This window comes from Culex pipiens, chromosome 2 (assembly GCF_016801865.2).
Source record: "Culex pipiens pallens isolate TS chromosome 2, TS_CPP_V2, whole genome shotgun sequence".
Taxonomy (NCBI): domain Eukaryota; kingdom Metazoa; phylum Arthropoda; class Insecta; order Diptera; family Culicidae; genus Culex; species Culex pipiens.
In genome coordinates, this window is record NC_068938.1 from 45,135,828 (window position 1) to 45,149,368 (window position 13,541).

The 13,541-nt window shown below is 37.2% G+C and overlaps 2 protein-coding genes across 3 annotated transcripts in view; both read left to right on the forward strand.

Moving 5' to 3' along the window:
* The window catches only part of LOC120416772 (inositol-pentakisphosphate 2-kinase), a 321,616-nt gene that overhangs the window by 58,769 nt on the left and 249,306 nt on the right, over positions 1-13,541 (forward strand). The window lies entirely within an intron of this gene.
* Positions 5,269-6,710, forward strand: LOC120423463 (uncharacterized). The gene is made up of 4 exons (XM_039587287.2): positions 5,269-5,343; positions 5,400-5,564; positions 5,630-5,788; positions 5,846-6,710. The coding sequence occupies exons 1-4, from the start codon at positions 5,293-5,295 to the stop codon at positions 6,005-6,007; spliced, it is 537 nt and encodes a 178-aa protein (XP_039443221.1). The 5' UTR covers positions 5,269-5,292; the 3' UTR covers positions 6,008-6,710.

Below are 13,541 nucleotides of genomic sequence, written 5' to 3' on the forward strand. Positions count from 1 at the left end.
TTTGTCGGGTAAGGCTTGTTTAAAATAGGGGGAGAGGGGGTAATATGCACCCCCGGGGCAAAATGCACCCCCTGCTTTTCTCAGTAATTGGAAGAATTATCCGGGGGAAAATGATAGAAATTGGAAGCTTAACATTGCTAAACCATGCTGGAAAAAATTGAGCATCGTAATATAGAAACAGGTCATGTAATTTGCAAAACTTTAAAATGTTGTGTTTTCATCTAATTTTCATTGAACTTTCATTATGATTTTTGGACAGTATAAAAAGCATTTATTGATATTGTAAGTGTTGAGGTATATAGTTTTTGCCATAATCTTCATTATTCTGTAGATAGATGAGTCCAAAAACATCAAAAAATGCATTTTTAATTAAATTTTCTGCAAAAAGCGTGATCGGGGCAAAATGCACCGCTGTGATGCTCCTTTGTAAAAACAGCGGTGTCATCTAGTGGTGACTAGTGAAAACTGCTTTTACCCGGTGCATTTTGCCCCATGTTGTGGTGCATTCTGCCCCGTTGTTGTAGTGCATTTTGCCCCAATGTTGCGGTGCATATTGCCCCGCATGGTTGTTTGAAATGAATCAAAAATGTTTTTAGAAATTGGATATTTTCGAACAATTTTGAGGTTTTTTAAGACTTTTTTCGCATGGATGACGAAGAATAATAGTTGTTTTAGAACATCGAACAAAATACTTCCACAGTAATGCTGTATTGGTTGAGAAATCACAGTTTTCCCTTAGGGGGTGCATATTACCCCCTCTCCCCCTAAATCTGTATCTTTTCCAAATCTATTTGATGATAAATTTAGTTGCAATTGTTATGTTAGAGTAATGCTGTCAATAAACTTTGATAGATGTAGAATACTAGGCATTCTTTTATGTCAAATTGTCCATAGAGTCTCGATCAATCAATAATGTAATGATATCGGACAAAATTCGTTGATCTGTTGAACTAACGGTTTTCGGATTATGGTTGTATTGACCATTGTTGCGAATCGAGGAACTACGGATTTTTTGACGTAAATGATCATTTCTTTTTAAAATCGCGATTTCTATCCTATTTGTACATTAGTTCACAAATTTTTATTGTTTTTTTTATAGAAGTAGTACTGCAAAAGTTAAAGGAACGTTTAGTTTTGAACATTAAGTTTAGAGGATTTTAGATTAAAATTTAGATTTTCAATCCAAAGTAGTTAGCAAATGAATATTTGGACTTAAATGAATAATTGAATAAGTTGGGCTTATGAATAACACACAACTGTGCATTTATTCTAGAGTCAGATCCATACAGCGTCAGTGTTTATTTGGTCGAAGTGTACTAATTCATTGGCAGATCTGATTCTAGTTGTAATGTACGACAAGACTACTGACGGACGTGACAGGACGAGGGCCCAGTTTAGAGGTTTCAACATCAACGATGTGCGGCTGGACCACCCTCCCAAAAAAAAAAAAGAGTATTGTTATTGTTTTGGTTTTTCTTTAAATGTTTTTTTAATTGTCTTGTTTGACAACTGTTGTTAGAGTTTTCGAATAATATCTATCCCACAACAGGACGTCTCAAATCACGCTCTAGGCACATGCTAATCAAATAAAGGAAAAGGCCAGGTAAATCACCTTAATCCACGCCTAGAGAGGGATTGAAAATGCTATTAGGGCTAGCCAATTCGCACGACTGTGCGAATTTGAACGTTAAAATGATGACCGTGACTTGGAAATTCAACACAATAAATAGAAATAGTAAGACACACTTTTGATAAAGGTTGCTACGAACCCGCATCAATCATTTCACGAGTGTCGTTTTTCCAACTCTGCTCTCACCTTAAGGGGCAAAACTTTCACGCGCTAGTCAAAGGTCTTTTTCCAGGCACAGATTAAGGTGCGGGCTTTGCCTTGTTGACTTGACCTCTGGCCACGACGGACGACGGATGATGATGCCATATCGTTGTTGCCTTCGCCGAGATTAGAGGCCACCAATACAACCACACACACACCTTTGCTGACTTTTACAACGCGCAAACACAGCGAAAAAGTTTGAGCGCGTGAGGACGGATAAGAGCTAAAATTCAGCGAGGTGTCGCTAATTAAATGCTAATTAAAATGCACAAATACGGCATTGGAGGGGGTGCCTCTGAAGAGTTGTAAATGGGATGGCTAGGGTGGTCCTTGAACGGCTGATTTACAAATGCTTGCCTTGGTATGACAGCTGCTTCACATTTTTCATGGAGAACCTATTCGTGGAAAATTTTGGTGGAATAACCCCCCTAAAAAGCCATTTTCGTGTACAGCCTCCACGAGATACAAAAAAAAAGAGAAATTACCAAACCGGAAAGTTGTTTTCGTAAAATGTCCACCATTTTTCTGTTTTCGCTTTAGTTGTTTATTTATTTTTATTTGTTTGCAAATTAAGCAACAGTGGTCGGGGGTTGTAAAGTGTTGGTGCGTTCATCGGTGATCAACAAAATAATTGACGCCATCGACCGAAAAATAATAATGAAAAAAAAAAGGTGCCAATCCGCACGGTCCAGCAACGTGATCTGCGCAGAAGGCAAACGCGAACGACGACGACGTGACTTTTGCGGAGAGCAGTGCAAATATGGTGTGATTTTTTGGCTTGAGGTCGCCGAAAAAGTTTAAAGTAGGTAAAACTTATTTTAAGTCTAAACCCTCAACTGTTTTTGTTTTCTGTTTTTCTTTAATTTTTTTTGCTTTATCATAACTTTTTTTAAATGCATTATTGATTAAAGTTATGTTTTTTTATTGCAATAAAATCAATATTTTTTGTTAAATTTGTGAACAAAGTTTAGTTAGAAGTATTTTTTTATTTCAAAAATTTGTTTTTTCGTTGTTTGGAGAAAATGTTTTAAATTAGAGAGAAAATTTTTTGTACTTGAAAAAAATGTTCAAACATTAAAAGCATACATACTCGAAGGAACATACTCAAGGTACCAATATAAGGCTTCAAATTATGCATTTGCATACATTGATTACTGATTTAATTGGACAAAACCGAGATCAACGTATGATATCAACTCTCATTTAATATTTTTCACTGGAAACTCCACCCGTCCATTAGCGTTTGTTATTTTGTATAACAATTTTTATACGTTTTATTTCCTTCTCTCCGGGGCTTATTCGGTTATTGTACATCTGCTGGTTTTTTATCCGTTTTTTCTTTCTTTTCAAACACATCCACTTTCCTTCATCAACGTACTATCAAAAAGTGCGTGTATGCGTTTCCAAGTTTGGTAGCATTTGAAAAAGTCACATTAGTTATTGTTCTACCTTTTCCTAAAGTGAAAAATTGTGGATTTTTAGATTTTATTTGAAATCGCGTATAAATGATATATTAAAGGTACGACCTTTCAAAATGTTACCTCCGAAATTGTGCGTCCGCGCGTACATGCGTTGCCGCGTGCACTTTTCTCGTGCTTGGTGTCTTCTTTTACGCTTAGCCTTTTTTTTAATCGTACATCTCAAACTCCTCAATTTTTTTCTGTTCGTCTGACTCTCTCGCTTTTTCAGTTAAATTTGTATAATAAACGAAAATTGCGTATCGCTAGCCCGCTTAAGGCGCATGTATATAAATTAAAAGCTCTCTTTTCGGTACGCAGTTTACGAGGCCCCCAGCCGGGTATGTAGTTAAGTGGAAAATGCAGCCAACCTGGAACAAAAACGAGAAGAGACGGACGACTTTTTTTTCGGGCGAGGTTGTTTTGTTTTGCATATACCTACACTGGTATTACTAAAAACTACGCCACCGTCGAGCGGGTCGTAAAAACATGTTTTATGAGCTTTTAGTACTTGGTTGTGGCGCTCGGTCGGTAGCGCATAAAAAAGCGCTCCACACTTCTTTCCCTTTGCCAAAATTTGACACGGATCGGTGCAACTGGGGTTTTGTTACTGGGCATTGAAACCCAAGCTCATTAGAGAGCCATTGGGTGCAGGATTGACAGTTAACGGGTAGTAAAATTAATTTTGTTGGTAAACAATGTTGGCTGCTCAAGCAAGGTTGGTTTAACCGGTAAAACTTTCAAAGTTTCATAAATGAACACAACAGATTTATTTTTAAGACATCTTACACAGTAAATTTTTTGTAAATTTGGAAGGTGTAATTTTGGCAGGTTGAATATTACCTCTTTTATGATGTAATTATGCCTCAATTAAGACTGAATAAGACACATTACACCTGAAAAGTTGTAAAATTACACATTTTTTTCTGACATAAAAGATGTACCCCTTCCCAGATGTAATATAACCATGATTTTTTTCTGTATAGTTTGAATTTTCACAAAGATATTCAAGATTTTTTTCTTGAGTTTTACGTCTACAGAGCAAAAAAATCATGGTATTATTACATGTAGGAAGGAGCACAAAGAAAAAATGCGTAATTTGACCTCTGAAAATGTGTAATTTTACCACTTTTCTGGTGTAATGTCTCTTTTTCAGTCTAAATTGAGGTAAAATTACATCATTAAAGAGGTAATATTCAACCTGCTTTTTTCCGTCGAAATCGAGGTAAAATTGCATCATTAAAGAGGTAATATTCAAACATCCAATATTACACCTTCCAAATTTACACAATTTTTTACTGTTTATTTCTGATCTGTGATCCAAAAATTCATAATTGTAAAAGCTTAATGTTAAATACCTCTTTCATGGTTAAACTGGATTTTGAACTTTAAACTCACATATGAATTACGTAACTAAACAATGTCGAAAAATTGACAAAATGTCCTTGATAATAAATTGTAAAGATTTATTTAGGTTATACATTTCCTCTAAAATATTGTGTAAATAATTAGCCAAACTACACAGTAAAAAATAATGTAAATTTGGAAGCTGTAATTTTGGAAGGTTGAATATTACCACTTTTATGATGTAATTTTAACTCAATTTAGACTGAAAAAGTGACATTACACCAGAAAAGTGGTAAAATTACTCATTTCCAGAGGTAAAATTACACCTTTTTTCTGACATAAAAGATGTACCCAATCCCAGATGTAATATTACCATGATTTTTTTTCTGTGTATCTAATACATTCAACTTTTATTTTACTGCGCAGCATCCAACGAATACACGTTTTCAAATCGTTTGATTCAGACTAAAATTGCATGCCAATGGCTTGTGTATTTACAATCAATCGTATCCGTTCATTGGCAATGGTGCGATTTTCATTCTGAAGCACAACTTGTAAGTGCCACGTGTCATGTATAGTACATGGGAATACCAGCTATTTAAATCAAATTCATTTGCAGACGTAACCTAGTTGTGTTCGGTTTCTTTGTTGTTCGTGATGAAACAATTTCTAGCATTGGTGGTCCTGTTAGGGAAAATTTTAGTTTGGGTAAAATTTTTTCAACCGAGTTTGATTATTTTAAATTATAATTCTTTTTTTAAAAGGGCAAAGTTCTCGTCGACGTCGACGAAGAAATTTACGAGTGCGAAAATTCGCTCCCTATTGCGGCAGTTCTTTTCTCCAATCTCGAATACACCCTGGACGATGATGAGGTCCTGACGATCAACGGAAGAATCGACATTACGGACGATTACGAGGCTCCAATCGGGGTAAAATTTAGCTTTTATTGTCTTTACTTTCCTAAAAAAAATGTTGATCGGATACATATTTAAAGCTCAACTTTTCCTCCCAACATTTGGAGCGTGGCGAATGGAGGACGGGCGTGTTCAGCTCGTTGATCAAGGATTTCTGCCCCGACATTCTGAACCCCATGAAGCCGTGGTATTTTGTGACGAAAACGCTGAATCAAACCAAGTGCCCGTACAAAAAGGGGGTATGAATTTGGAAGTGGATCTTCGATCTTGTTTCATTTGAGATGATTTAATTTCAGCACGTGGAAATAATGGAAGATTTCAAGTACGGGACGTACGGTGTTCCTATTCCGTTCAACATGCTGGGCGAGTGGAAATTATTCTGGGAAATTACTGCTAAACGCAATGGACAAATGGTGAAGGAGTGCAACATGCAGCGAGTTTTTCTAACGGATGGTTAGATAACGTCATGATTCGAATTCCCGGACGCTCCGAAACCCGGACACCTCATCTTGTTTTATCAATTATTTGGATATAAGTTCGCATTATGAATGTCAAATTGTGTTATTTGATGAATTCTAACATCAACATTCATTTAAAGTTTGTTTGAACGCTGTAGTTAATGCCAAAACAATTATTTAAAATAAAATTATAAGTTTACCAAAAAATGTGAAACATTTCACTGAAATATTTCATAGGCGTCCGATGGACCGGGAAGGCAGAGCACAAATTTATGGTTTTGATTTCCTTAAATTCTAGCAAATTCTTATATAAAATATCGATTGTTTTGATGTTAACAGCTTATTTGAGACCTAAAAAATGCCATTTCACTAACATTTCAGTCCAAATTTGTGAGGTTCATAAGCAACATCGAGTGTCCGGAATTCGAAGCAAAAGTGTCCGGATTTCGAAACAGCTTTTATCAGTGTCCGAGATTCGAAGCACAAGTCATTTTAATTTCAAAATTCTGATGAATAATTATTAGAAAAGACATATTTTGCATGTATTCTCTTAAAACTGACTGTTTAAACTACATCCTGATGATGTTTCTACATTTCCAACTTGTTACATGATTTTTAGCCAGCTATAACAAAAATGATATGCTACTAAGTGTTCGGATTTCGAACTATGACGTTAATTGTTGTGATTTTGAATTTTCCGGATAACAAAAATCTGATTACAAACAATTATTTAAGAAAAAAAAAAAAAACAGTTTAGCAATATCAATTTGGACCTGACTTGACTTCACTTCCGGATAACTATAATGGTCCTGATTTTCGGTTCAATGAACAGAAACCACTCACTCATCGCCTATCCATTCGTCGCCTATTCCAACCCGCTAGCATTCATGAGCGAATGATACTCGCAAGCAGCTAGCGAGTGGCCCGAACTGTTCAATCAGCGAACAAATACATCGTGAAAATATTTGCCTACTCCGTCGCTCGACGAAACTCACATACTAACATGCTCAGCGAAGAGCCATCCTCACAAAATGCCAGCGCGGCAGTCTTTTTGTCTTCACGCCCTCAGTTTGCCATCAATTTGATCTTTTCTTGGTGGAAGTTTCTTTGAATGGTGTCTATAATGTTATGAAATCAAAATAAATGCACAATTTAATTGATAACATTGATTTTAGGCAACCCAAATCAATGAGTATGACGCAGCGCATCAGAGAAAAAATATGTTCAGTTCAGAGTGATCGGCGACGTTCGGCCTTCCTAAGCCGTTCGGAGACTGAGCCGATCAGAGAGAGAAGGAGAGTAGTAGAGAGAGTGTTCGGGAGCGAATGGTTTGAAAGTGACAAACGGTAGGAATTCATCAGGGCAGTATCGCGTCGCCTGCTATTTGTGCTCGCGAATGGAGTGGTTGATTTTGAGCAATCAGGACCCTTGACTATAAATCTTTATTTTCTCAGCTTTTTTAATTTGTTGAAAATGGTCGGAACTTATAGATTGTTTCATGTTTGAATCATTGGTCACCAAATGATTTTGCGCAGCCCACGAGAAGGTCACAAAGTAACTGACATACTAACTGACACAAAGTAACTGACATACTAACTGACACAAAGTAACTGACAGTAACTGACGGACACAAAGTCCGTTACTCAACTTTACAAATTTTGGAACATATCATTTTAAGGGAAATTTAATGTACTTTTTGAATCTACAATAATCATTTTTTTCATTTAGAACAAAAAATTTCATTTAAAAATTTCGTGTTTTTGTGACCCTGAAAGGGTTATTTTTTAGAGTGTAATAATGTTCTACAAAGTTATAGAGTAGACAATTACAAAAAAAAATGACATATAAACATCAGGTGTTTGCTTGCAACCATTTCGAGTTTTTTTTTTAGAACGACATCAAATTGGGCGTCCAATTTTACATAAAAGTCCCTTTGACGCCAAGTTTCCAAGGTTGTTAACGATAAAATTATCGAGGTTCGATAACGATAACGCTAGTTCTATCGTTATCGTCTGGGCGATAACGATTATCTATCGTTATCGTTATTCCGATAATTCTATCGACGATAACGGACGATAACTTATATTTAATATATTTCTAAAATTGACTAAAACCAACCAAATTATGTTGAATTTTCAAGCTTCCTCTTAGTATTTTTTTATGATATGGTAAGTTTCAAAGTATTAATTATGAAAAAAACATCACAAAATACCGTATTTTTTTAAAGTACTCTAATTTTTATAATTTGCAATATGGGTATCAAACGATTCGAAATTTTGCTTGTATTTTAACTGCTTTTGAGTTTTTTTTTAAATAAGATACTCCAATTTTCACAAAATACCGAATTTTCTCGAAAATACTCAAATTTCATAATTCGCAATATGGGTATTAGGGTGGGTACGGATTTTGAAAAGTTCTCAGATCAAGTTTTGGTATGGTCCCCCTTGTAGGGCATACCCATAGGGACTCTCACGCCAAATTTCAGCTCATTTGTTTGAAAACTGGCTTGTCTCAAGCGAGTTCAAGTTTACATGGGATTTACTATGGGAAATTTTGAATTTTCGTTCATTTGCTCCTACAGGCTTAGGGAAAACACATAGAAACTTCTAGGATGGCCAGAAATGAGTGGAATCGTCTGAAGAACAACTTTCCCTAAGAGACCAGGTCGATTCGGTCAACCCCCATCGAGCTCAACGGCAATACATCCGGGGTTTTCGGAACCAACGGTTTTCCCCAGAAAAGCATCAAACTTTCCTTAGCATGCTATGAATGTTTGATCAACACCGCGACGCCACATGTCAAACAGCTACCACGTGATTTTGATTTTGCACCATAACAGTTTTTTTTTTCTTATTTGGAGGTTCAGAATACAGCTAAATAGTATGAGGATCACCATAAATGATAATTCTATAATTCAAACAGTAATAAAAAGTTATTTTTTATAGGCGATGCTAGTCCACGTGGTAGCTGTTTGACATGTGGCGTCGCGGTGTTCATCAAACATTCATAGCATGCTAAGGAAAGTTTGATGCTTTTCTGGGGAAAACCATTGGTTCCGAAAACCCCGGATGTATTGCCGTTGAGCTCGATGGGGGTTGACCGAATCGACCTGGTCTCTTAGGGAAAGTTGTTCTCCAGACGATTCCACTCATTTCTGGCCATCCTAGAAGTTTCTACATGTTTTCCCTAAGCCTGTAGGAGCGAATGAACGAAAATTCAAAATTTCCCATAGTAAATCCCATGTAAACTTAAACTCGCTTGAGACAAGCCAGTTTTCAAACAAATGAGCTGAAATTTGGCGTGAGAGTCCCTATGGGTATGCCCTACAAGGGGGACCATACCAGAACTTGATCTGAGAACTTTTCAAAATCCGTACCCACCCTAATGGGTATCAAACGATTTGAAATTTTGCATGCACTTTTACTATTGCTATTTCATAAAATACCGTTTTTTCTCGAAAATACTAAAACAAATATTATTCGCAATATAGTTATCCAACGATTTGAAATTTTGCATGTATTTTAAATGTTTTAGAGTTTTTTGAATGAAAAATGCAGGTAAAATTTCGTTTCCTTTCCATATTGCAAATCATGAAAATTTGAGTACTTCCAAAAAAATACGGTATTTTGTGAAAATTTGAATATTTCATTCAAAAAACTCTAAAACAGTGAAAATGCATGCAAAATTTCGAATCGTTTGATACCCATATTGCGGATTATAAAAATTTGAGTATTTTCGAGAAAATACGGTATTTTGTGAAAATTTTATAATTACATTTTAAAAAACTCAGTAACAGTAAAAGTGCATGCAAAAATTTGGATCATTTGATACATATATTGCAAATTATGAAATTTGAGTATTTTCGAGAAAATACGGAATTTTGTGAAAATTCAAGTATTTCATTAGAAAAACTCTAAAACAGAATACATGCATAATTTCGAATCGTTTGAAACCCATATTGCAAATTATAAAAATTTGAGTACTTTCATAAAAATACGGTATTTTGTATTTTTTTTTAGTAATAATTCTTTGAAACTCACCATATTATCAAAAAAAAAAAGATACTAAGAGGAAGCTTGAAAATTATCGCCGATAGAATTATCGGAATAACGATAACGATAGATTATCGTTATCGTCCCGACGATAGCGATAACCATTATCGTTATCGTTAGACGATAATATTATCGACGATAATTCTATCGACTAACAACCTTGCAAATTTCCATCTCATCACTTTTCAGACTGAAAATTATTTCAAAACATGTCGTTTTCGCATGTTAAAAAATGAAAAAGTTATACCGCCCTTCCGTCACGAGATATCAAAAACGGACCTCGGATTCGTGATTTGGGACAAAAGTTATCCCTTAGGACAAAGTTTCACGCAAATCGAAGAGGGTTCGGGGCAACTTTTCCCGATTTCGTGTGAGTTGGTAGAGAATTACCCTTTGTTTGTTTAATAGCAGAATAATGTCAATTTTAATAAAATATTTCATATTTTGACTGTCATGTGCTGCATTTCATCACTATTGACACAATTTTAAATTTGATGCATTGCGTTTAACGTTTCAAAACGATAACAAAGAGTGATAAGAGTTAAGTTTCGCTTCGCGTGCACCAATTCTTCCCATATCACTAGCATGCGAAATGGGTTCGACAGTTCTTTTCCAGACGATCTGGTCCCGTTTTTCGCGGTCATTAATATTAATGTCATAGCAAGACAATAAAATCTTCTCATTTCCGCATCTTCTATTTGTGGGTCATTCACATTGCTTCGGCATCACATTGAGAACTATCAAAGACTTGTCAAATATTATTCCTCCACCTCTGAAGCACCCCTTCCCAGTCCGCTGTCGGTTTGTTTATTTTCATTTCAGTTTTGAGGCTAATGGTGATAACACTCTGCGCTGACAGTACCCATATAAAGTCGCGAAGAAAGCAACTCTTTCAGCGTGTCCGGACGACCAACTTTTGGAGCGAACTCGTTTCCTTCGAATATATCGTCAATACAGCTGGCTCTGGATGCGTTCATAACAAACCCGAACGCGAGGTGTCAAACCATGGTGGCGGCTTCGTAAATGATGTAACGGTTGTTTTTTTTTCGGCAGGCCACCAGCCAGGAAGGTTTAAATTAAACTTTTCACTGTTTATCTCCCGTTTCACGGGTGTGTGTTTGGGGTGATATCTTTCAACGACGACCGCTCTGCTACAACCGAGACCTAATACGGCGGTAGTCTCTCGAAATGCCACTTTCGAAAGTAGTAAGTTCATAAGTCGCGTAAGCATTCAGGACACGAGACATCTGCCGCTGCGTAATTGGTAGTTTTCACATTTTTTCACCGGTTTATTATTTTATGACCTTTTTTTAGGGGGTATCTTCTTTTTTTCTTTGTTGTAGGTACTGCTTATATTTGTTTGCTTTCTTAGCATAGTTTGCCAAGTGAGTAGCAATTATGAGGCTCATCAGCCTTGAAATTCTTAATATTTTGGAGAACTTATACCATTTTGTTCTCTTACCTTCCTATCAGGTTTTTTAACGCTTACAGAAGTGTTACCTGCCTAATGTTTCAATCTCAATCTTCATTTCCAAAAACTCTTTGTATTTTTTTTTAAAGTTTCTTTAATCGTCTTTGATTACGACTAATACGCGAGAGTTTTGCACAATCCTCGCGCACGTGTGTGCCTCCAAACAGGGTCAGGTCAGAGCCAGGCCATATATACCAGTCGAAAACGGCTGAACTAGCTCGCACTCCCACGCACCACACACAGGCTCTCTGAACCCGCAAGGTTCGCAAGTGGTCACTCGGCGCGCGAATCGCCACGACTCATCATCATCATCATCATTCAGGGGGTCTTCTGCTCGGGCAGGCCAATCGACAGGGGCAATTTGTGCTAATAATGATCGCTGTTCGATTCACCCACGCAATTTGCGCTGGTATGAGTGTGTGTGATTGGTCAGTACCACGTGACGAGTCGGTTGATCGAGCACGAACTGAGTGAAGTCGACGGTGGAGGCCAGCAGCAGCAGCAGCTGGAACTTGGAGCAGAAGAAAAAAAAAACAGCAGCTAAATAAAATAAAATGTAGAAAAAGAACACTGCAGAAAAAAAACCGCAAGGCAATGACGACGAAACGTTACGAAAACAAACAACGGCTCGAGGGGCAGCTGCTGCCTTAAGTTTATCGAAGTGGGTCTCGATAATGGGGAATTCCTTGCATCGATAAGAGTTGCACTTGCAAATAAAATAAAGCATTGCAACTGTACCAGAGGCAGGGCAGTACATTTGTACGCCAATTGTACTTTATGCTGGTGTTTTTTTAAACTTTTGATTTGCTTGCAATTACCTACTTGCACTAAATTGCTCAAAAGTTATTACTTTTTTATTGTATTTAAACTCTCTTGTCTTCTAAATTTCTCTGTACCATTTACTATCAGATTGAGACTGTTTTCACTTTCTTCTCAGTTGGGTGCTGCCATTTTTTGGGTGAAATACTCAATAACATTCAATGTTTTCATCAGACATCTATGGAATTCTAACTCTGATTAAATATTGAATATATCTGGGAATCATCAACGAAAAACACACCAAGAATTCTGGCCACAACCAAAACCTTCGCAACGGTTCCATTTCAACAGCAGCGCCGGTGGTAAGGTCTTGTGGTCTTGTGACTCTGCAGACTTGCAGTGGATCGCCTTGCAGGGTTGGAGAGTTGTTGCACAAAACCAGATCTGGCCGCGCGGGGTCGGACCCACAAACCAACAATGGCAACATTATCAACAGCAAGCCAGCTGCCTTCATCAGACCAGTGAAACTTTATAAACGTCGTAAAATTAATGTCTAGAGCCACCCAACCCTAGAGACCCGCGCCCGCGACAAATGGCGGCGATGAATGTCAAAATATCAATCAAAAAAAGCAGTTGCAGTTGGTGGAGGCGCTGCGAACACACGGCCCAGCTAGGACAACGTACACGAGAAAGCGCCCTCTAGCACTCAGGGAAAAAATCTTGAAGTTTTTGTCAATATATGAAAAAGGTTCAAATCAAATCTTAAAAAAATCCAACGAAAAACTTTCCTCGGTGCAACCCATATCATGCCCTCGGGGGCTTCATTGGGGGTTATAAAACGTTGGCGCACCTGGCGGCAGGCCAGGCCCTGGAACTGGTGACGCCGCCGCGACGCTTGATGAGATCGTCGCCAACTTGCTTACATGTCGCATTTGCATTTTTAAGCAAATTGAGTATAAACCGCTAGGGTTGTGGTGACGACTCATTTCTTTAAAGTTTAAACAGAGTTGGTGAAAAAAGGACGACTCCGACTCCGACTCTGATTCTGACACTGACTCTGATTCTGACTCTATCTTTGATTCACACACTGACTCTGAATCTGATCTTGACTCTGACTATGATTATTTCTCTGATTTTGACTCTGACTTTGACTTTGACTCTGACTATTACTCTAACTCTGACTCTTATTCTGATTTTGATTGTTACTCTTACTCTGACTCCGACCCTGATTTTTATTCTGACACTGACTCTG

Coding starts and splice junctions, on each gene's coding strand:
- LOC120423463 (XM_039587287.2), top strand. CDS start 5,293: ATGAAACAATTTCTAGCATTGGTGGTCCTGTTAGGGAAAATTTTAGTT. Junction 5,344..5,399: donor TAGGGAAAATTTTAGTTTGG/GTAAAATTTTTT, acceptor TTTTTTTAAAAG/GGCAAAGTTCTCGTCGACGT. Junction 5,565..5,629: donor ATTACGAGGCTCCAATCGGG/GTAAAATTTAGC, acceptor ACATATTTAAAG/CTCAACTTTTCCTCCCAACA.